This window comes from Hylobates moloch, unplaced genomic scaffold (genome assembly GCF_009828535.3).
Source record: "Hylobates moloch isolate HMO894 unplaced genomic scaffold, HMol_V3 SCAFFOLD_4, whole genome shotgun sequence".
NCBI lineage: Eukaryota > Metazoa > Chordata > Mammalia > Primates > Hylobatidae > Hylobates > Hylobates moloch.
In genome coordinates this window covers 138,702,556-138,727,402 of record NW_026652279.1, presented here as the reverse complement: position 1 = coordinate 138,727,402, position 24,847 = coordinate 138,702,556, and the positions used below count along the sequence as shown (strand labels likewise).

The 24,847-nt window shown below is 39.8% G+C and overlaps 1 protein-coding gene across 9 annotated transcripts in view; it reads right to left on the bottom strand.

Annotated features, from left to right (window-relative positions):
* The window catches only part of SCEL (sciellin), a 166,955-nt gene that overhangs the window by 80,032 nt on the left and 62,076 nt on the right, over positions 1-24,847 (bottom strand). For all 9 annotated transcript variants that reach the window (XM_032151056.2, XM_032151052.2, XM_058437996.1 and 6 more), the window contains exons 2-5: positions 11,653-11,714; positions 10,857-10,974; positions 7,747-7,806; positions 3,681-3,749 (exon numbers count right to left, since the gene is read on the bottom strand). In XM_032151056.2, the coding sequence (XP_032006947.1) occupies positions 3,681-3,749; positions 7,747-7,806; positions 10,857-10,974; positions 11,653-11,695 (290 nt within the window). In that variant the 5' untranslated portion in view covers positions 11,696-11,714. The remainder of the gene's footprint in view (positions 1-3,680; positions 3,750-7,746; positions 7,807-10,856; positions 10,975-11,652; positions 11,715-24,847) is intronic.

Here is a 24,847-nt window from a genome sequence, read left to right as displayed (position 1 = left end):
AGTAAAGAGAACTATTTTTCAAGTGTTACATTTTAGAAAATTTTTAAATAAAAAGAAACTACTTATGACAAAATCTACTTATAAGGTTGTCTTAATATAGTTTGAAATTTTGACAGAGTCTTGCTCTGTTGCCCAGGTTAAAGTGCAGTAGCGTGATCTCAGCTCACTGCAACCTCCGCCTGCAGGGTTCAAGCTATTCTACTGCCTCGGCCTCTTGAGTAGCTGGAACTACAGGCATGCACCCCTACACCCAGTTAATTTTTGTATTTTTAGTAGAGAAGAAGTTTCACCATGTTGGCCACACTGGTCTCGAACTCCTGACCTCAGGTAACCCACCCGCCTCCACCTCCTAAAGTGCTGAGATTACAGGTGTGAGCCACCGCACCCAGCCTGAAATTTTAAAAGTGTTATGCCTTTTGCCTGTTTGTCTTTCTGACTCATAGAGCATTTAACTCATTAACTGTTTTCATTTTCATTATTGTCTAATGATATATCTTGTCAATGACAGTACTTCCTATGTCCGTAAAAGGCGTCAATGAAATACTTGTTTTTTTTTTTTTTAATGGTTTGTGGCATAAACAATATTATGTGTTTGCAAAACACATTTTCTTTTCTTTCTGAGCAATCAAGGAGACCACATTTTCCAACCTTCATTGCAATTAAGTTGGGGCCATGTAATTGAGCTCTAGACTAAAGAGTGTGGGCAGACATGTTATCTGCCACTTTCAGACCCATTGTAAAACCTCCTGGTGATCTTCCACGTTCTTTCTTCCCCCTTCTACTATGGCTTTGGTACTCATGGCAGCATAAATATGGCAGCATTAAAATATGGAAAGAACTTAGGTCCCTGAGTCACTTCATGGACTCCAGCAAATCACATTGGACTCTGATGTGTCAAGCAGTACCTTACAGTGTGTTAAACCATCTTGATTTGGAAGAGAGGAAGCAGACTTGTTAAAAAGTTACTCTACCTTGACAAATTAGTTTACTTTGACTAATACATGTAGTGAGTCCAAATGATCATTAGAGATTTTAATCATTCTAATCTCACAGATCTAGAAAAGGTGTGTTCATATGCTTCTTGAGTCAGAAAGCACAAATAAGGAAGGTTATCATTATATGCCAATGGTGGGATCTCATAACTTCGGCCCCTGTTCCTTCTTTCCTTGTCTCATACCTACTACTTGTTGCTGGTCATTTGACGTGTTTTGTCTACTCTCCAGAACACCCTACAAGGTAGGTATAAGGATTTTCATTTTATAGATAAATAAATGGAGTCTCAGAGTCATTGTGTGGCTTTCTCTTGGCAACACAAGTAGAAAGTAGTCTATCTCCCAAATCGTTCACTGGGATCCAATGTCATATATTCGATTCTGTAGTATGATTGTTCCCAAAACTCATATATTAGGTTAACAGACCTTCTTTTAGTCTTTATTCTTCACCTCTCATAGCCTCTTTCATGCTACCCAGGGGTAAGTCTATCAATGGTAATGGAGAGAACTCTAAACCGCCATTCCAATATGTATGTTGATTTCTTATTGCTGGGGGAGATTAATTTTGTATTTACCGTGAAAATTAAATTTCTGTCAACTTGTGATATGAAATTGGTTGTTTTAATAAAAATTGTTCTTGGAGACTTGAAATACCAAACAATGTAATTTGCAACATGATCAGAACAGCCAAAGGAAAAGTTATACTTTCACAATGGAGCACTAGATGGCCTCCTAACCTAGGTTTTCCAAATTAGTTATAACCCACTATCTCTGCATGCTACATACACATTTATTTATGTTTCTTTTGCACACCTCACATTTTACACACGTAAGTATATTTTAAAGGGAACTTTTCAAATGTAAACTCAGTGCTTTTCTCATATTCATTAAAATAAGTGCATCATTATTAAAATGCAAATGCACACATACCAGATATATTTGATCATCTTCCTCCTAAAATTATTTCATGTCTTACATTTTGGAGTGGTCTGTATTACAGAAGTTCAGCTCCTGCTAACAGGACTTGCCTTTCTTTACTAACCCCTGTGTTCTCTTCCTCAAATCTATTTCCACATTTAGTGCCTTGGGAATGAGCTGCCAGGATACTTTTCCCAAACATACCACTAAAGTGTGTAAATAGATCATGTAATCTCCGGGCCTGCTTTCGAGGGTAAAAAATGAAGGGCTTGAGCTATATTGGTGGTTCTGAATCTCAGCTGCACATAAGAATTACTCTATAAGCTTGAAAAAAAAAATGCTTGAGTTCCGCCTCGGGCTAATTAAATCAGAATTTGGGGAGTGAGGGGTAGTAGGACCAAGGCATCAATAAAGTTTAAGAGCCCCCTCAGTGGTTCTAATTTATAGCTAAGGCTGAGAATGACCTAACTACATTGCCTGTGAGGTCAAGTCTATTTCCCACATTCCTAGGCTGTATCTCGGCTGGTCTGACATAAACGTTCAGACACACAGCCTACAAAAGCTTAGGTCTTCCACCTTACTTGAGGCTCAATTATCTCACTTTAAAATTCATTCCTAGAAATAGGGTTTCCTTCTTCAATTAACCATCTGCAAGACCAGGATGAATGGACCGAGGTATTTTATCTACCTCTTCTCTATGCATCACTGTGGAGATGAGATCTTGTACATCTACTACAAACTCATTTTTGACAAGGAAGATAATTTTTAAAAGAGAAAGACCAACTCTTTAGGATACCAGCATTGATTGTTCTCTATTAGGGTGACTGACTTGAAAGCCTAGGAATAGTGCAGAAGGTATATACATTTGCTACATTAATCAACACTGGCATAGTCTGAGTTTAGAATCTATTGGATGCTGTAAGTTACCACGTATTTGTTTAAAACCCAGTAGGTGCCATTTTTGCCTACAACTGCAGCACATCTTTAGCTGCAGGGAGTAAACACAACTAGCACTGGCTTTGGGTATTCATGGTGCCTATTTAATAGGAGTCCAGACTCCTATTAAAGATGCGAACTTTGTCCTTTACTTATGCTTACTAAGCGTCTCTACCGAACCTAAACTAAAAATGTGATTTGTGGCATTTATACTTCAACCTGAATAGAAGTTGCCTTATTTTCCCTGTAGAGATGAGCCCTTTCCCCCCATGTAAGAAGGAACTAACAGCAGGCACACACGTTGGACTCATTCTATCAGCCCTATGGAGACTCCAGTGTCAAAAGAGTATTTTCACTTTCTAAAAGAAAGTAAAGAGCTAACGTCTCTGTCCTGGAGTGGATTGAAACTATTGTATTATTAAAATTTACAGTGTCTCCATAAAGCAGTTGCATGGACTGATGTTTTTCCACCATCAGTGTGGAAGGACCAAATGTTGGAACAAGGATTACACATATTCACAAAAAAAACCTGTCTTCTTCATTTTAAATTGAACTAACAGATTCCGCACAGTACCCACCCTAGCTGTACTCAAATCAGTTTCTCTAAGAATTTTTCATATCAGTCTACTATTAGCAAGATTTTAGAAATACATCTAGCCAAGATTTAGTCAGATTTGAAGAAGGTAATTCAATTCTTAGAGGCCTCCATCCCTGGGAATAAAATACCAGCAATTCAAACCTTATTTTGGTAAACTTTTAAATACTTCATAACTTTATAAGAAAAGGAATTTAATATGTTATGCATTCCACTTGCATGGTTCAAAAGCACCTTACCTGTCCAAAGTGTCATCAGAACTATACCGACTAATTGTAGCTTTTGGCACATTTCTCTCATTTACTTTCCTGTAGCAAAAATAATTACCAAAAAAAAAACAAATCAATCACAAAAAAAGTTGATAAAACCTATCATACATATGGCAATATTTTGACCTATTTCAGTAGGAAATGTACATGTTACCAAGGAAAGATAGATTTGGAGTACCCAAATCTTCCAACTTGGATAGAATAAATTATGGAAAATCCAATATCCTATGCTAATAAAAGATTCTTCTCTGGCTTCAATTATTTCTAACAACAATGTAACATATTCAAATTAGGGATAAGGATACATAAATCATACAACAAACAACATAACACTCAAAATGGTTAATAACTAATATGCACTCTTGTCAATGTTGTTTATTTCTACATGTTCCTATTAGTAATAGGAGCTCAATCTTTTATACTCAACTATATTTTCTTTGCAGAGTTTTAGCAGTGCCATAAACCAGCACCATGGACTAAATCCATAAATGCTTTGCTTAATATTCAGCACCGTGGACAGGGTTAAAAGAAGGGAACTTACAGGCAGAAGGAGGGGAAAGACAGGAAAGAAAGGAAAGAAAGGAAACAGGAAAAGCTGGGGAAAATGAAAAGGAGAAAGTGGGAAGTGAGAAAAAGGAAGGATAGGAGGAAAAGAGGAAGAGACAAAAGTCATACGAAGAAGAGGAGAGACAAGGGCAAAGAGAGGAGAGCAAGACAGATGAGCAAAAATGGGGGGGGGATTTAGAAAATAATAGAAAAGAGAATAGAAGACTCAGTAGAAGGAATCGTGATCATGGAAGCAAAGGAAAGATCTTGATCAGATTGATCAAACATTAAAAAAAGCCTGTTTAATGCCTCATATAACCCCATGATATAAAGCAAGCAAGCTCTTTGGAGAATTCTCCATTATTTATTGTGTTTGTATTTCCAAGTATCATTTAAAGCCATCATATCCAAAGTATTGCATTAGAATAAGTACTAAGACTAGATACTAAAGATTTAATTTTAAACTCGATGTGGCATATTTTCACTAAGCAGCTATTTGGATGTACTCAAAATAAAAAGTGCTAGGAATAGTGCAAAAAGTATATTTGCTATATTAGTAGTGGAGAAAGTAACATTTGCTATATTAATCAACACTGTTGTACTGATAAATATAAGGAAGTCTAGAATAAAATAACTATAGCTGCTATCTACACAGAGCAAGACGGACAAATCAAGTATGTAAATCCAAAGGCAGAAAGTAGTGAGTGCCATAAAAGAGGTTTAGGTAAGGTGTAAGGAAGTTCTAAGCTGAGAAAGCTGATTTCTAGGTATACAAACCAGAGAAGGCTTTATGGAATGAAGTGCAGTTTGAGCTGGGCCTGGGAGGGGAAATAGATGTGAACATTTTCGAATAGACGTAGAGGGAACAGTATCAGTTAAGGTAAGAAAAACAGTGAAGAAAAATGCCAAATATAACTCCCCCAATGTTTAATACAACCTCAGAGTGAAATCATGGTGTGGTTCACCATCGTGTGTAATGTGTAAATGCAAGCAGGTGCTGGAGGGCCATCTCACCCCTTCCAGAAAACAGCCCCTCCCCGGACACCATCACTATGTCTCTAGGTGGCCATTGTCTTCCTACTGCTTATCACAATAAGACATGTTTCAACGTGTTATTTTCATTCTCTCCCCTCCCTCACTTTCAACTAGGATGCAAGTTCTGTGGAAGCAAGGACTTCGTTTTGTTTGCAGCTCTTAACACAGCTACTGATGCACAGGAGGCCTCCTACAGGTGCTATTTGGCTATCATCCTTATTTGACATGTTTAAATGACCTACCAGAACATGTACACAGTCAAACTTTCCAATTGTGGATAATATGAAGGTATTATCTACGGTGATGACAGTATATTATTTATTTTCCTTTATTTTCAGACCCCACTCATGCCAGCTCTCTGCACACATTGTCATCTCTGCTGGAAGTGCTTCTTTCCTTGCTCCATGCCCACCAGCCAGCCTTGCCCATTTGGGAAATTTTTCCTCATAATCCTTCAAGCAACATCGCCAACACCAAAGACCACTTCCTCAGTGAGGTCTCTGATTATTCAGGCAGAGTTAGTCTCCCTTCTTTTCTATTCCCATAGTGCACTCACACACTTCTACTATAGCACTTTCCATGACAAACTTTAGTATTTTCATTTGTGGATATTTTAAGGTCAAAGATTATGTTCTATGCATCTTTGTATTCCTGGCACCTGGCACAATGCTGGCACATAGCAGGTGCTCCAAAGTTGCTGTTGAGTAAAGACATCAAGGTAAAGACAGCCTCTGCAGAGCAGAAAAATGACAAGTGACACCCTCTGAGCAAGTACCAGGAGAAAAACAATCTGCCCTACTCTTTTAGGGAAATTGATTCTGTGATGTTAGTTACAGGTCAAGGGGGAAATGTCTAGGGCTTACAGATTTTTGTTCCTTAAAAGACTGATAATTCTACTTTAGCCACAACACTGGCCGCCACGAGGAAGGGTTCAGGAAACCAATACAACTTAAACTATGAAATAAGCATGAAAGGCATTAAGCTCTTGTTAACCTAAAACACATTGTATATACATTAAGAATATGAAGCGTATTTCACACTTAAAAAACATAAGTATCTGTGTTCTTTAATCGTTCCAGAGAAAGGTGAATAACATAGAGGCAGCAATTTCCACTGGTGGCTGGACTCAAATGATGAGCCTCTCCTTTGTTGGTGAGATCAGAGCCAGCTGAGAACCAGGCTATGATCTTCGAAACCATAAAGACTAAGGACAGGGCCTCGGCAGAGAGTCTGCCAGATCACAGAACAGTAAATCAGATGAACTAAAGCTGGCATCAGGAAAATGAAATGGCAACTCTGTGTAGAGGGTTATAAGCTCAGCACCCTTAAAACAGGTCAAAATTATGAAAAAGTTTAAAAGGGTTGAGAGAAATTCATAAACAAAAGTTTCCAAAATAGACCTGTCCCAAGTGTCTGCTTAACTTTTTAAGATCCACACCATAGAAGATATTCACATTCCCTTTCTAATTACATTTTAATGACAAACAGACACAAGCTACTAGACCAGATAAAACCTGTGTCTGATAATTAGGTTCTTCTGATGGGTGTGGTTGTTTGTATGGATGTGAGTACAACTGTGTTTTAGTAAGAATATTCTCTATTTTTATCAATCCGAGATTATTTGTGGAAATATATATTGTCTTTATATATATATATATATGTATATATATTTTGTCTTAATTTTTCTACTAATTTGCTTTGATCAGTCTATTTGCCACTGAGGATCAGTCCATGTTTTCCCACTAGCCTAGGAGTTTCCAAAAAGAAAGGTACTGTCCCATAAAGCAGGTGAACTCTGGAGTTGTTATTTCTGTGTTTTAGGATTCCTTTCCCTAAGGTTCAGAGATATCTAATCTGGTCATGTTGCTGTTGTTGTTTGTTTGTTTGAGAAACAGGGTCTTCTTCCATCACCCAGGCTGGAGTACAATGGAGCATCACTGCCCACTGCAGCCTCAATGTCCCAAGCTCAGGCAATCCTCCCACCTCAGCCCCTGGAGTAGCTGGGAAAACAGGTGCGCACCATCACACCTAGCTAATTAAATTTTTTTTTTTTTTGAGACAGGGTTTTGCCATGTTACCCAGGCTGGTCTCAAACTCCTAGGCTTAGGTGATCCTCCCACTTTGGCCTCCCAAAGCATTGGGATTACAGGCATGAGTCATGGCACCCGGCCTGATATGATCGTGTTTCTATGAGAGTCCTTTCCCTGCCTGTCAGGAGGACCACCTCAGTGGGATGCACAGAGGGTTGATTATGTTCTGCCTCAAGTCATGGTTCTGGAGAGGCAGAGTTTCCTTGTGGAAACCTCTGATGATATCACAGATTCTCCTTCACATGCCCAGAACATCGGGGAAAGCCCAAGGCATGCTGCAAATATTCAGCTGTCTTGGACAAGTCTTCTCTGAAAACTACCATCTTTGTGTTTCTGCTCATGATGTAACATGTCTGAACACCCACCTGTCCAGTGCATCATGGGAATTATGTCGGTTGAGCACCACCCTACCGTAATTTTCATCTCTGCAAAGAAAGAACAAAAGTATGTCACATAGAAAGTTACCACAATATTGGCTAAGCACTAAATGAGAGAGACATGCTGGTGAGCTCCCAATTTTTGGCAAGGTTAATTCATTTTATTTCAGTTGTGAGAACACAAAATTATGTATTTATTTTAACCAGTCACCACTTGAAAGAGCATGCGAAAAGAAACAAGTTTGTCTGTACAAATGATCTTTTATCCCATGAGGTTTCCACATGATTCAACAATGAATGAGTGTTGTGTTGTGTTTTATCAGACTGTGGGAATATAAGCCATTTACTTTATATGTATTAGAAGAGTCCTTTTTGGCATGAAGTCAAATACAAAAGCTTTCCACAAATTCTGTTTAAGTTTAAGTAAGCCCATTATGTCTGGATATGTTGGTGGACTTGACAGTTCTCCTTCATAAAATGTGGGAAACTCAGTACCAATATTTGTGGTTAAGGAGATTAATAATTCACAGGAGACCTAGCCTACTTTTGAACCATGAGAATACAGTTTGCTCTAGTTAGTCGTTAAAATAATCCTATGAATTAGGCAGGGAAGACACTGTCATATCCAGTTCACAGATGAGAAAATTGATTGGGGACTTTGTGGCTTTCCTAAGACCACAAGGTTAGCAAGTAACAGAGGTGGGTCTAGGACCCAGATCTTTTCATTCCAAACTATTGCTTTTCTTACTGGTCAACCCTGCAATCGACCTTCATACGTAAAATCTCAAAGTAATATCATTCTTATTTTGTACAGTGGAACTGAAAGTACAGCCCTTTCAGGAAATGTCAAAACATGTAGTGAAGCCTTTGGATTTGAGCCAAGGCAGAAAGTACCTGAACCTATTTTGTGTCAACCCAACCAAACCTGAAATACCACATTTTTCCTGGTTATGCTCCACTAACATTACTCAACACTCGGGTACTTTTTTTTTTTTTTTTTTTTTAGACGGAGTCTTGCTCTGTCGCCCAGGCTGGAGTGCAGTGGTGCGATATCTTAGCTCACTGCAACCTCTGCCTCCCGGGTTCAAGCAATTCTCCTGTCTCAGCTTCCCAAGTAGCTGGGATTACAGGTGCCTGCCACCATGCCTGGCTAATTTTTGTATTTTTAAAATAGAGACGGGGTTTCTTCATGGCCAGGCTGGTCTCGAACTCCTGACCTCAAGTGACTTGCCCTCCTTGGCCTCCCAAAGTTCTGGGATTACAGGTATGAGCCACCACTCCCAGCCTCTGGTACCATTTTTAATGAAGCTGTAAAAGAACTGAAGTAGACAATTAAATAGAAAGATGAACAGTAAAAGTGAAACAATGCCAGCAAATATACACTCTCAAAGACCCCAAGAGAACTTTCCTATCTTCCTCCATATCTCTTACTGAAATTTTTGAAAGAGGAGCAGATACCAGGCATGTTTTTATCTGAGGCGGAATTATAACACACAGCCCAGAACTGGGCCAGGGGGAATCAGGGAAGCATCAAAGCCAGTTTTCCCTTCATTCAGCAGCTCCTGTGCCATCCAAACTGGCTTCCCTGGGTTTTCCTGGGGAGGCATGCCTGGCATAAAAGCACCATTCCTCCCAACTGTGATTTGTCTTATACGTTCTGTCTTCACTCGTCTGTGTAAATGTTGGCATACCAAAATGTATGGTCTACATTGCAAATGACACTACCACTACAGAAAATTGGAAATGCTCTGACAGAAGCAATAAATGCTGTTTCATGGAAGGAAATGATTGTCATCCAATAGTGCTAACTCTAAAAGTTAGTGTGAGTCTCTAAATCTCCAAACACCCATATATTTCCTTGAAATAATAATATTCAATAACAGAAATTAATAGATATTTTAAATTTAACATTCACAAGAATGCCCCTCAAATAACCATTATCTGCAGTGTTTGTAGATAGTTTAGAGTAAGTATCTTATAATGCAGGATTTCCCAACTGCAGGACTATTGACACTTTGGGTTTGATAATTTTTTGTTGTGGGAGCTGCCCTGTGATTTATAGGATGTTTACCAGCATCCCTGTTCTCTACGCATTAAATACCAGAAGGACTTGCCAATTTTGACCACAAAAATGTCTCCTAACCTTGCCAAATGTCTTCTGGAGGTGAAATTGCCCCTAGTTGAGAAACATTTGTGTAATAGAAAAACAATGGGCCATGTTAAAATCTAAACTCTACCACTAAATTGCCATGTGCCATTAGACAAGTTACTTAGCTTCTCTGAGCTCAGATTCCTCTTTTGTAAAATGAGGAGATATAACACCTACCTTGTGTTTTATTGTAAAATTAGTGGTGCTTTATATGTACAGTATCTAACACCAAGCTTAATAACAAAGAAATCATAAAATGTCTACATAATTTATAATATACACATAACATAATATATATCCGGGCTGGACAAATACCTCTTGCAAATCTATATTGCCAATGAGGCTATATGCCTATGGCCATAGTTTTCAAATCTTTAAACCTCTCAGCTAGTAGAAGCAATGCTCAAAACAAACAAAATTTTGTTGGTGGTAAGTACTTACAAAGTAATACCATATATCCCACCTTCCCAGTACCTAGAAGTAAATGGCATTAAAATAAGTCGGTAATTTTTTAAATTTCTCTTGTACATATCAAAATTTTATATGCTAAATTTGGAATTATACTATTTTTGTTTATTTCAGCTGACATGATCAACATAGCAGGAATTGTCCGATCATGGATTAACTGTTACCTTTTCGGAAACTGGAAAGTCATGTTTTCTTTTCAGTTTAGCAAGTAAGCACAAACATCTATCCTAGGTAATAACCAGGCTCTCTCTCAGTAATGACTCGCGTTCTCTTACGTATGTGGATATTTAAAATGGCAGAGATATTCTTGAAACTCTGATGTGTAACTTATTTATGCTTACTAAGTCTTACCAAAAATTAGACCATGCAACAAAGTGTTTCAGGAGAAAAGTATTCACTTTTCAGATGAGCATTAGCTTCCCAAACAGAGAATGCCCCTCTCTGCCCCTCCATCCACCCACCACGCTCCACACCAGCTTACTTTTCTTCTTCAGGGCGTTTCTTTATCCAACTGTTATCCTGTAAGAAAGTTCTTCTTTTGTTCACCTCGTGAAAATCCTGCTGCTTCTGTGTGATTCCCTGAATGGTGCTCTTCATCTCTATCAACAGAAACATGAAAGACTGGAAGATGTAATAGTATGGAGTTGAGCGTGGGCTTGTTAACCTGAAAATCCCGAGAGGCACATCTGATTGGCCAGCATCAATCTTCTAGGCTGGCAAGTCCAGTACTGTTTCAAAGTAGGATGCCCCAGCAAGAAAGAACAAATCCCACACCCCATCACCAAAGATAACATATAAAGCTGCTCAGGTGCCAACTGAAACTGCCAGTGCCAATCATGAGGCCCCATCCAGCTCCTGGGAAAGGAGATCTCCCAGCCTGGGATAAACCGAGCCAGGATTTAGTGGGTTGGCATTTTACCCCATAAGAAATACACCTTGGAAGCTCACAAAAGACTGTTTTTATAATACATTGTAATAGTCAATAAGTTCTGGTCATTTGATTCTAAGTAACTTAATTCTTTTATCCTGTAAGAGCCAAACAAAAAGAGGGTCATATTTTTAAAGAGATATTTTTATTAATTAAAAAAAATTGAATTCCAATTACATGACTAAAAGCTGCGGCATGTATACTTTTTCTTAAGCCTAACTTTGCAATGCTAATTAAATTAGACTGTTGTTTCTAAGCATTCAATATCTATATTAAAGAATTCAGATCTGTGAGTTGTTTTTCCAAAACTTTAAAGTTTTCTGAGCAAGAGAAACATCATGTACGTTACCATTTCCTGTGGGAGACATTTTTCTCAAGGTAACATTGGACATGCTGCCTTCCAGTAAGGACCTAAAAGAAAAACGGGAAAGAGAGAAAGCACATCAATGACCCTGAGAACCTGTAAGTGACTGTTTCATGACTGAGATTCACTTTTCAATGACAGTGACATAGTCACATGGTCTGTCATAACAAATGCATGACATAAAGTGCCCCTAAGAACCTAAGAGTTCATCTCTTCCAACATATTTATTTTACAGATGGAGAAAATGAGGGCCAGGGCGTTTTGTGATTCCAGTGTTATATCATAAGCAATCGGTAGAATCAGGCCACCAATGAATTCATTTATTCAATCAATAATTACTCATGGAGTACCACAGTGTGCCTGGCACTGAGCCTGGTGCTGGGGACAGAAAAATGAGTTAGACAAGTGTCTGGTCATAGTCAAGAGGGGGAAAGAGAGATGGTGCTGGACCCACAGCACACTGTGAATGCCCAAAGAAGGGCTCCTCAGCTGCTTCCTGAAAAAAGCCAAAGCAAACTCAGGAAACTGCTGTGTAATTAGAAGGAAAGCAGCCAGGCACATGGAAATCACAGACTTGGAGAAACACTGGTGATTTTAGGCAACCGCCACATGGAAAACTCAAAGTTCCTGAACTACTCTTCTGGGTTAAGGGGTTAAGGTAACCCACAGCACCAGTCTGCCCAGGACTGATCCAGTTCTCCAGAACTGCATTATGACTTTGTGGGTCCTAGGCAGTTTTGCCTTCAGGGTCCCATCTTATTCACACAGACATACACAAATTTAAAATTGTATCTTATGACTATGTTAGTATGAATATAATCCTGGCTGGCTTCATTATTATTATTATTGTAGCAATATTTTTCTTGTGATTGAAAGAAATTAGAATGCTTTTGTGGATCATAAATGTATTGGGGGCCTTTGTGTGCCTTAGTTAGCCCTGGGTCTTCCTGAAAGTGGGACTTTGAGTTTTCAAACCAGAAAAGTCCTGGACAAACCTGGATGGCTGGTCACCCTAGGTGGGGTATTATGTCCTTTCCAGTGTCCATCTCACCCAGACTGTGTATGGAACATAGAAGGGGCATTCAAGCTCAAGTCAGAAGCAAGTTTTAGGTCCATCTTTATCACATTCAACGTCTGAGAATGAACCACTTAACCTCCCTGCAAAATGAGGCTATTGAAACCTGCCATCTACTTCCTAAGTTGCTGTGATGATCAAATGAATAATGTACACAAAAAACTACTTTGTTAAACTATCAATGCTATTGGACTTAAGGCAGTATTATTGGACCGCTGTCTATAGCTATAATTTGGGGTTCTAAAAGCCCCCACCTCCTATCCTCTAATGTGAAAGTATTTCCTGCAACAACTTGCCATAGGACCTGAAGTGGGAAAGACACACTACTTTGGGTCAAGGTATTATTTTCCTTGGGGTCTCTTTTTGGAATGTCAGTAGCATTGCAGAAGATCAGAGGTGCAGGCTGTAAGTGTCCAGACCAGGTGCCCCTCACCAGTCTGAAGCTTGGCAGCTACAGGCTCATGACTGCACCTTCCCTGAGGATTTGCCCTTCATTGTTAGGCCTGACTGGTTGCACAACCTCCCCACTCACTACAACCTGGAGCTGGTGGCTGACTGACCCAGGATGAAAAAGGTCAGTCCCTTGCCTCAAGATAGAATCACTTCTATCCAGTGACTTTCACTTCAGAGCTGGGATCCAGCTGTAGCTCAACCAGCAGAGAGCACATCCTTGCTCACTTCCTTCCCCGGCCTCCCCCGCCTCGCTCCCTTCTCCTGAAAGCACAACCTCAATAAGTCACAAGCACCCAAATGCCTCTCAGAAACGGCTTCTGGGAAACCTGACCTAAGATGTGGATTAAGAACCAACGTAGTCATCATGACCATTACCTTCACAGGGACCAGCAGCTGTTTGCTGCATGAATAGCTGAAAGTCTGAAGGTCTTAGTGGAGTTAGAAAGAACTTCATCTAAGTGATGCTGTTTACTGACTGTGTCACCTTAGGTATGTTATTAGCTCAGGTCTCTTATTTGTATCATGAGGTGAAATAGGAACATTACGAGGTTCAAATATTACTAGATAACATATGCAAAGTGTCTAATTATTGCCCAGCACACAGTAGGTGCACGATAATTTTTAACTCCATACTCTATCACCTTGGCAAGCAGAGAGCAAAGACATAGGAGAGGTATGGTTGGATGTGGGAAGGGATGGAACAGACTTGAACTTGGGCAGCTGGGCACACCGGGAGTGTCAGGGATCCCCTGGCTGGCTGTGTTTGGAGGCTGCATAGATAAACTCTGGCAAAATGAAGGTAAAGAAACACCTAAAGGCAACCTTAAAGCTCAACTAGTGACTATTTTGCCTCTGTCTGGTAGTGTGTCTCAGGACTTTTGGCTAGCCTCTTTCCTGTTTCTAAATGGGCTCTGATATATTTTTTTCCCTCTTAGCCGATAAAGACCTGGAGAGTTCTCAGCTGATTAAACTGGAATTCTCAGGTGGTCAAAATGCTGAATGCATAATTAATGATACATCTGCAGAGACAGTAAATGCAATTGTGAGACAAAAGACAGGGTATATGGAGAAAGAGTATTTTACAATTATCTGCTTATTTTTCTGTCCCTCCCAAGAGACTGTGTTTCCAGTGGGAAAGGCCTAAGTCTTTTCCTTCTATTCCCAGCATCTGGGAGAGAGTAGGTGCTCCCTGGGTGCTTGTTATTGGCCAAGTCACGTTCCTCCAAAATTCATATGTTGAAGTTTCCACCGCTAGTATCTCAGAAGCTGACTATATTTGGAGATAGGGCCTTTAAAGAGGTGATTAAGTTAAAACGAGGCCCTTAGGGTGGGCACTAATTCAACCTGACTGGTGACCTTGCAAGAAGAGAAAATTTAGAAACACAAAGAGACAGCAGAGGAAAGGCCATGTGAGGACACAGTAAGAAGGTGGCCATCTGCAGGCCAAGAAGAGAGGCTTCAGGAGAAATCCAAATCTGCCGATACCTTGATCTTGGATGCCCAGCCCCCACAACTGTGAGACAATGATTTTCTGTTATTTAAGTCACCTGTCTGTGGTATTTTGTTATAACAGCCTGAGCAAACTATGGAGTCCTTATGAAAAAAGTAACTTGAAGAGTTACAAAATAGGTAAGTCATTCAAAGAGCTTTGGTCTACACTGCCCTTGATCTGTGCCCTCTTCAAATGGCCTACTGCACAGGGCAATTGCTAATAGAATAAAGATCCACTGGTTGAGCCCCTGCCCTGAACAGGGGACCTCCCAGGCATTGTCTCTCATTTTTCATATAAACTCTGCGGGGTGGCTGTTGGTACCTCCAACTCCCAGATGAGACTACTGGAGCTCAGAGAGAGGACGCAGCATGTCCAAGGTGTTAAGAGGCTGCACCAGGCTTCTAAACCAAGCCACGCCCTCCTCAGCAAACAGCACTAATGCCCATCAGGAGTCACTGCAAGACTAGGCTGCTGCCCTGGTGTTAGAGCGAGAGCGGGAACGTGGATGCAGGGGCTTGCCTGGCCCTCAGCATCTCACTCCTTGGAAGTCCCATGAGCTCTGGTCAAGTGCTTGGTACCAGGGCAGCCTCTCAATGAACTGCTGCAGCAAACAAACCTTCACAGGACAGCCTTCTCTGTGTATTCCCCAACATTCCTTTGGTTAAAAACATGTCCACACAAAAACTTGTACATGAATGGTCATGGTAACACATAACAGCCAAAAAGTAGAAACAACCCCAATGTCCATCAGTGGATGACTGGATACACAGCATGGCATCTCTGTGCAACAGAATATTACTCAGCATAAAAAGGAACGAAAATACTGATTCATCACAACGTGGATGAAACTTGAAACATTAAGTGAAATGAAAGAAGCCAGGCACAGAAGAGTACACATTGTATGATTGCATTGATATGAAATGTACAGAACAGTCACATCCGTAGAAAAGAAAGTGGATTAGTGTTTTCCAGGGGTTAAGGGGAGAGGTGAATGAAGAGTGACTGCTAAAGGGAATGGGGTTTCCTTTTGGGGTAAAATTAAAATACTCTGGAATTAGATAGTGGTGATGGTTGCACAACCTCGGAGATATATATATAATAATAATATAAAATATATATATATATATATATTTTTTAGACAGAGTCTCATTCTGTCACCCAGTCTGTAGTGCTGTGGCATGATCTTGCTGCACTGCAACCTCTGCCTCCTGGGTTCAAGCAATTCTCGTGCCTCAGCCTCCTGAGTAGCTTGGACTACAGGTGTGTGCCACCACATTTGGCTAATTTTTGTATTTTTAGTAGACACTCAGTTTTGCCATGTTGGCCAGGCTGTTCTCAAACTCCTGGCCTCAAGCCATCCACCTGCCTCGGCCTTCCAAAGTGCTGGGATTACAGGTGTGAGCCACCACACCCAGCTGTGAATATATTTTTTAAAAAGCACTGCATTTTACACTTTAAAATAGTGAATTTTATGGCATGTAAATTATATCTCAACTAAAAAAAAACAAAAACTGGCAGCAGGCCAGGCCATCTTTGAGCTGGAGAGGCAGAAAAGACACTCTTATATGGCCTGCGTGGTTTTGCCAGAATAAAATGGAATCAGATTACATTTCACAAGATTATCCCAGTCCCATCCTCATGGGCACCTCCATACACTGCTAACAATTGAGCTCTCCCTGGTATGCATCTGTATCAACTCCTAAATGTTAAGCTGGTGTCTTGAGTGACCCATGGATCATTCATCATCGTGGCCTGAAAATATGCTCTCTGACCCTGAACTATGCAAGCAGCTGTTAAACTTATACAATAAAGACAAGCAGGCCTAGGCTTCTGTGGAACTCACAAACTGAAGCCACATATTCAGAAACACACATATTCAGGAACATCCTAGTTTAAAACTTTCTGTCTTCTAATCGGATCCTAGTTCCCATTTGTGGTTTGAAGAGTCACACTATCGTACAGGAAAGCGGAATGAGAGTTGCAAGGATAAAGTCAATCACAGGCAAGAGAATGTCTATGTGAACTAACAATGGGGTATAGCAGATTATGTGACAATAGGAGAATGTGATGTTCTACCATGTTACCAAAACATGTAACCATTGGGTAGTGTGTTCTCTGTTATTTCAATTGAGCACATGCTATTTTAAAATATATATTATATATAAAGACATACAAATGGCTAAGAGGTAAAATGCTCAACACCACTAATCATCAAAGAAATGCAAGTCGAAACCAAATGAGATACCATCTTACTTCAGTTAGAATGACTATTATTAAAAAGACAAAAATGACAGATGCTAGAGAGGATGCAGAGAAAAGAGAACTCTCATACACTGTTGGTGGGAATATAAATTAGTACAACCTCTATGGAAAAGAGTATGAATATTTCTCAAAAAACTAAAAGTAGAACTACCATATGATCTGGCAATCCCACTGCTAGGTATCTATCCCAAGGAAAAGAAATCAGTATATTAAAGGGATACCTGCACTCACATGTTTATTGCAGCACTATTCACAATAACAAAGATATTGAATCAACCTAAGTGTCCAACAACAGACAAATGGATAAAGAAAATAGGGTATATATGCACAATGGAACTATACACGCTGCTAATAAAGACATACCCAAGACTGGGTAATTTATAAAGGAAAGAGGTTTAATTGGATCACAGTTCCACATGTCTGGGGAGACCTCACAATGATGGCAGAAGGCAAATGACAAGCAAAGTCACATCTTACGTGTGGGCAGGCAAGACAGCATGTGCAGGGGAACTGCCCTTCATAAAGCCATCAGATCTCATGAGATTTATTCACTATCGTGAGAACAGAATGGGAAAAATCCTGCCCCCATGATTAAATTACCTCCCACCAGGTCCCTCCCACGACATGTGAGGATTCTTACAACTCAAGGTGAGATTTGGGTGGGGACACAGAGCCAAACCATATCAGAGAGTTAAAGATGCACGCTGATGTTTATACAGACTTCCTGCCCATCTTAATGTCAACACCCTTCTTTTCCGCATTAGATCTTATCCTTAGCTTCCCTTTATGCTCCAGAACTTTCCATCTCCCTCAAACCATCAAAATCCATCTGACCCTCCTTGCCTCAGGATCTTTCTGTCTACTAGCCAATCTGAAGTAAAATATGCCTGAACAGGTGACATCTTAATGTGTTAGCAGTGGCATAGGAGGAAAAATGGTTGACAGCCCTTGGGCTAGAAAGCCCCAGATTGTGTGTGTCCCAGCTTCGTCGCTCATTAGCTACTTGGACCAAGTCTCTGCTTCTGCCTATGCAAAGAGGAAGTTATAGCAATCTTAAAAGGTTGTTATGGAAATTAAATGAGATAATGCTTTGTAAATTATAAATTCATATAAAATCATATAAAGCATTATTATTGTTTGAACTTTTCTCCCTACCTAGCAGACCCTAAAGGGGCAGCAAAAGCCTAGGTCAGAGGAAGACTGAGGTGGGATATGGGTAGAATACCAAAGAAAATTTAAAATGCAGCAACCGTCTGGGGTTTTGGCCAGAGATCTATATATTAAGGAAGAGGCAACTGGGATGTCCCAGGGAAAGAAAGTGTGTTTACTGGAAACTGTTCCTAGGGAGGATCCCAGAGGCTCTGGGATGAAGCCAGTAGGGGTGTTTATAGGATACCTGAGGCTAGTCATTAACAGAGAGAAAGAGGGTAAGGTCCGTGAGCTTGTTCAAATGTCTTATTTCACTTGTTCTCATTTAACCAGGCCTTCTGGAGAATACCTAGCTAACAAAGGCATAAAAACATCAGACCCTATGGCAGAATGTTGGGTCTGATTGGAGCTGTCCCTAAATATAAAATGATGAAGAGATACCTGTTTTCCTCTACACAGCTCTTTGCAGGAATTTCTGATGATCTGAGAGTTGATCAGGACCTCAGCCATCCTAGAATGGTACCTAACCCTGGGTACAAACCTCCAGATGGGCAGAGGACGAGGGAGTGAGGGATGGAGGGCAGTGGCACTGAGTTAATTGCAAAGGGTCTGCTTGCAAATCCTTCTGCACTCAGCATCAAAGCATTTTTATACCAAATACATCATACCTTTTTGTCAACCAGTAAATTACTGAAAATATAATTAGTCTTATATGTGAAACATCATGAATTTTTTTATTTTTAAAAAAGAATTTTCATTCTTAAAACAGTTAGTAATCATTACTATAGATTTCGGGGTAAATCTAAATTTTATTTTAAGAATTCCTCCAGAATGCCATGCCTCTCTCTTTTAAATTACAAATGTTACTCACATTTTTAAAAATGTTTAAGATTTATCTTAAATTTTTGGGGGGCTGGGTGCAGTATGTTCCAATGGGAAAGGACAGTAAGGAAAGGTCCAGTCATGATGATCTGGAGATTTCCAAGTAGGGACTCATGGCAGACAATGATTGCATATCTGATATCCATTCTCCCCTTCTTTCTTACTGATATCTAAAGCCACATTTCTCAGGCTCTCTGAAGCTAGCAGTAAACACATTTGTAGTTCTGACTATTACAATTGAAGTGGAAGTCCCTGGGAAGAATATGTCCTTTTGTGCTCCCCCACTCTCTTCTGAAACTAAGGTGGCTTGCAGGAGGGAGGAGCAGTCCTCTTGGACCTTAGGGATTGTGGGCAATCATAGGGACTAAATTCACACACGAAAAATAGCAGAGCAGGAAGTTAGAAGGGACCCGGTTCCTTGGCAGTGTCATAGAGTTGCCACAATAGCCCTGTATTATCTATCTCTGAACTTTTCCTTCCAAGAGAAAAATAAACCGCCTCATTTGTTTAAGAGATTTCTTTTGCTTTTTTTTTTGTTGTTGTTGTTGTTACTCAAGCCTAATGCTCTTCCTCCATGTCACTAAGCCATCGTGCAGCAAATAGAAGGTCCAAAAGTTGACAGGAGCCTACAAAAGATATGTGTGATTCTTTTATCAACAAAACATATGTGTTCAATGTTCCTAGCAAGAAGCGTCACTTGTTAAGCCCCTACCAAGTACCACCTGCTGTACCACATATTTTATGCACATTATCTTATTTAATCCTTCCAGGTCAGTACTATTATCTATAATTATGGGATCCCAAACCTCAGAGAGGTTAAATAACCTGCCCAAAGTACACAGTTAGAGGAAGAATCAGAAACTGCAGTTAGGTCTGTGTGACTGCAACACCAGAGCTCTTTTCAGTAAGTGATACTACATGTAACTCAAAGTGCCATGTGATATGACCCATATCAGGCACTCAGAGAAATGCCTGGAGTCCCAGATGATTGATGATCATGGGAGAGCAGGTGAGAGGAACAGCAGGAATGAATGGCTGCCCCAACATTTCCTGATAGCTCAGCCTCAAAACTCACTCCCCGATGACCACACTGCAGCCAGAAGTGGCCTGACACGGTTCCTGACTGGACTCCTTCCCTGAATCTGTCTCATACTAGATAGCTTGATAATGTTTCATTCTCTCTCATAGTCCAGTGCTGGCCATTGATCAAGCTAACTGAGAAAGGATACTATAATGTACTCTATTTACAGGTGATAACAGTTTCATAAGGATGCTGGGTTTTTCTTCTGAAATATAAATGAGTAATATTGTGGGAAATTAAATTTTTCTTATCAAAGATGCAAGTTGCCAAATCAGTGGAGGCCTCTGCCAGATGGCCCAAGCCAGAGAAAGTCTGCTCTTGAGTCTGTTTTTCTTTCCCTTTTGGCATCTCTCCTACATCTTCACACAGCCTCTTCCAGCCTCGCTGCTCTCTTCTTCCCTTAGAACCCATTGCCCATGTCACCCAAATCATCTCCTCATGCCACCTCATTGGGTGGTCCCAGAGCCATTTCTAGAAGCTTCCATGTAAAGCCTCTAAGGTGTAAACATTCCTGTCTCATCAACCTCTACTTCCACAATCCTCTACTTTCCAACTAAACTTTGGGTACTCATGGACATAAAGATGGCACTACTGCAGTAGTGCTCTTTCCATCTTCCCCAGGATATAAAACAGTACTTTATATATACATGGATATTTCTTGTTAGAAACAGTTCAACAATATATGTTTCTGTGAATAATATCCTTGTTAAAAATGCCCTTTTGTGGAATGGATTAGAGATTACTAGTCTCTCAAACTGGTAGTGTTAGAAAAATAAATGCAGCCAAATCTTATTGTTTTGTAATTCTTTAAAGGAATTACTTATTTCAGGTACTGAGGTTATCCTGAGCTTCAAATCTACTCAACACCCACATATTGACACTTTCGTAGCCTCAGTTCAGCTAATTGGATTTATTTCCAAGTGCCACATTTCAGTTTCATTCCAATTAAGTTTTTAGCTTCTCACAAAAAAGATGAAACTCTAATCTTGGCTTCTTAAAAGGCTGTTGCCAGTACATATGCCTACTGATTACAGACACCAGCAACTGTGTTTTAGAAGTGTAATATTATGAGAAAAGATGTGTGAACGCTGTCTCTCTTATGCTGGGAAGTAGAAAAACCTTTACCTATGAAGCACTGAATGCATGTGTTGAAAATTATGATGTGAAATCATAACATCAAAGTCTATGAGGAGAGAGGGAAAAATATTTTCAATTATTGGCCCATTTTTCATTTCCTCTTTGTGGCCAAACACCAGAAAGAGCTAGTTTTTATCTGCTGCCTACTGCTTCTGTCCAAGGACATTTGTCTTTAGGTTTTACATGAAATCACTCAGCTAAAGTTCTGAATCATAAAATCAATAAACTTTCGTAGCTCTTTTTGTATGCATTTGAAACTATCAGCATCTCCTATTTCTTACATTTGTCTTCTTTTCAGCTTCTCCTCATCTCCCCATGCCCTTACTCAATTTCCTTCAGTATTTTCTATCTCTAATAACAGCACTTCCTCTGGGAGCATTTAGGTCCATTAGGTGACCCAATTGCCACTTCTCCCACCAGCCCAATCTGAGCCCCAGCTCCTCTTGTCCCAGTGCCAAGAATTCCCTGAGCCAACTTTCACTTCAGTCCCCCAGCCCGATCTCAGTCCCAGCTCTTCCTGTCCCAGTGCCAAGAATTTCTTGGGCCAGTTCCCAGCTCAGCTAGAATCTTCATCATCTTTTGGGTTCTCTTAGCATAAAGACTTTAAAAATCTCACTCTTCCCTTCCCACCCAAGGACGTAATGGCTCTTGGCTTACCTCATGAAGTCTTTACCACTCCTTGCTAACTTTCTCTTAAGAAAGATTGTGCGAACAAAGAAACTAAAATTGGTTTAAAAAGGGCTCATAAAGGAAAGAGAATAGGAGAAATAAGGCAGAAAAGAAAAAAAATGTGCGGCAGAAAGTAAATTAACAAAATAAAGGATGATGGAAGAAAAGAGAAAAAAACAAGGACTTCAATTCTGACTGCTGAGATTTGGGGTCCTACAATAATAATAACTATTTTGAGCTTATATTTTATAGGTGTTGTCTCATTTAAGCCTTACATGCCTTTAGGTTGTTACTATTGTTATACTTGTTCTTTAAATGAAACTTAATGATGAATGGTTTCAGTGAAGTCAGAGTCTTCTTGTGGAAGGATAGAGCAGGAGTTGGAAATGTGGGCAGTGGTCGAAATGTAGGCAGATTTTTTTTCTGGAAGGAGTCTCAAGATGGGTAGTTTGCCTAAGGTTACATAACTAGTGAATCGCCCAGTTGGGATTCAAACTCAAATCAGCCTGACGCAAGAGAACCTATCGCAGAAGCCCGGGAAACAAAAAGGAGTCAACAGGAAGAAATTTACTCGACTAAAAAGTGGTGAATAAAAGAAGAACGAAATCATGTTCTTTGCAGCAACATGGATGCAGCTGGACGTCATTATCCTAAGCGAATTAATGCAGAAACAGAAAACCAAATACCAACTGTTTCCCCTTATAAATGGGAACTAAACTTTGGGTACTCATGGACATAAAGATGGCAACAATAGAGATGCATGGTGGAGCTCAACAGAGAAGAATTGGAGCAGACTTTCTTTGATCATTTTACCAAAGTATCATGAGATCTACATAGAGTGACATTTGGATATTTTAACTACCCCAAAATCTTTCACTCAATTCATCAAGCTTCATATATATATATATATGAAGCTTTTTTTTTTTTTTTTTTTTTTTTTTATATTTTTTTTTTTTTTTGAGACGGAGTCTCGCTCTGTGGCCCAAGCTGGAGTGCAGTGGCGCAATCTCGGCTCACTGCAAGCTCCACCTCCAGGGTTCACGCCATTCTCCTGCCTCAGCCTCCTGAGTAGCTGGGACTACAGGTGCCCGCCACCACGCCCGGCTAATTTTTTTTTGTATTTTTAGTAGAGACGGGGTTTCACCATGGTCTTGATCTCCTGACCTCATGATCCGCTCGCCTCAGCCTCCCAAAGTGCTGGGATTACAAGCGTGAGCCACCGCGCCCAGCCTAATATATTTTTATAAATTACTATCTTTATAAAAGACCAAATGTCAATAGTTGCCCAGGGCAAATCTCTTTAGTGATGGAGAATATAAAAAAGCTAAAGTAGAATAAGTAAACAAATACAGAAAAGGGGTCTAGAAAATGACACAGGGTGGCAAATCGCCCTGGTGGTATTCACTTTTGCTTCTGAAAAAGTCCTGAGGGTTTCAGGATGCGGTAACAGTGCCAAACCCACCATTACTTGTTTCCCGGAAATCAATGAAACAGGGAAAATCCCTAGGAACTGGAAAAGGACAAATGCCATAAAACCATTTTCAGTAGAAGAATAAGAGGGGCTCTATAATTACAGACCAATAAACAGAAGCATTATCTTTTGGAAGATAAATAAACCATCAAACAACTAATTACCACCCAAAAGTACAAGAAATATATGTAAGGGAAAAACAAACAGTGCTTCATGAAGTGTAAATATTAACAAGTCTATTTAAACCCATTTTTAAATAGTCTCTCAGAAACAAACAACTATGTTTAGCCTGAATACACAGCCTAAAAGGAAATACAAAAATCATCAGGCTGGGAAAGATTCATTTAGCCTTCTGTGATGGTTAGAAAGCAGCTATTTCTTCAGTCACACAACCTCACAATCTAAGCTTAGCATTGGGAAACTTGTTTACTGCTGGTGAAACAGAGTCCAGAATATAGCACAAATGATAGCCCCTACCATACAATTTTCTCACTGTTGATTCTGGGTTTGTTTGTTTGTTTGTTGAGACGGAATCTCGCTCTGTAGCCCAGGCTGGAGTGCAATGGCGTGATCTCGGCTCACTGCAACCTCCACCTCCCGGGTTCAAGCTATTCTCCTGCCTCAGCCTCCTGAGTAGCTGGGATTACAGGCACGCACCACCATGCCTCGCTAATTTTTGTATTTTTAGTAGAGACGGGGTTTCACCATGTTGGTCAGGCTGGTCTCGAACTCCTGACTTCATGATCCGCCTGCCTCGGCCTGATTCTGGTTTTTAATACACAACCTTCACAAGCTCTTTTTCTTACAGCCCATCTTTTCTGCAGAATGATAACAGCAAGCTTAAACGTGAATAGTGGCCTATAATTATTTCATTTTACAAAAAACACTGGTCTAATATTCATTAATAAAAAAGCTATCCAATAAAAGTTATCTATCACCTGAACCCCATCGGGGCTATTTTCAGTTCTAGCTGAAAATACAAGTTAAATGAGTAAAAACTCCAATTTTGACTACAGACTATGAGCCAAAACCCTGTTAGTTATCTTAAATACTTTACTGTATTTCATATTCACAAAAGCTCTGTCATGTAGCTATTCTGTATCCCAATTTTACACAACATAAATCTTTCTCACTATATTTAGAACATATGTGGAAATACAAGAAAGCATATATAAAATGTGGAAAATATAAGAAAGCATAAAGAAAGAAAAAAAATCAGACACCTTTAATCAATCACTGTAATTTTCTTCCAGGGTTTTTCTTTGCCCATTTAGAGCCTACTGATATGCATTTTCCAATGGCATTTAAGAATATTTAAATATTTATTTTGCAGCTACAAAATATCTCATTTTATTTATCAATGTAACATCATTCCTCTGTTGTTTCTAAAAACCCATACAAAAGTCTTGTCACCAAGTATCTAATTATTTTCTTTGAATGAATCCTAGAAGTGAAATTACTTGCCAAGATGTATAATTTCTAAAATATTCTTGATCCCTATTGTCGAGT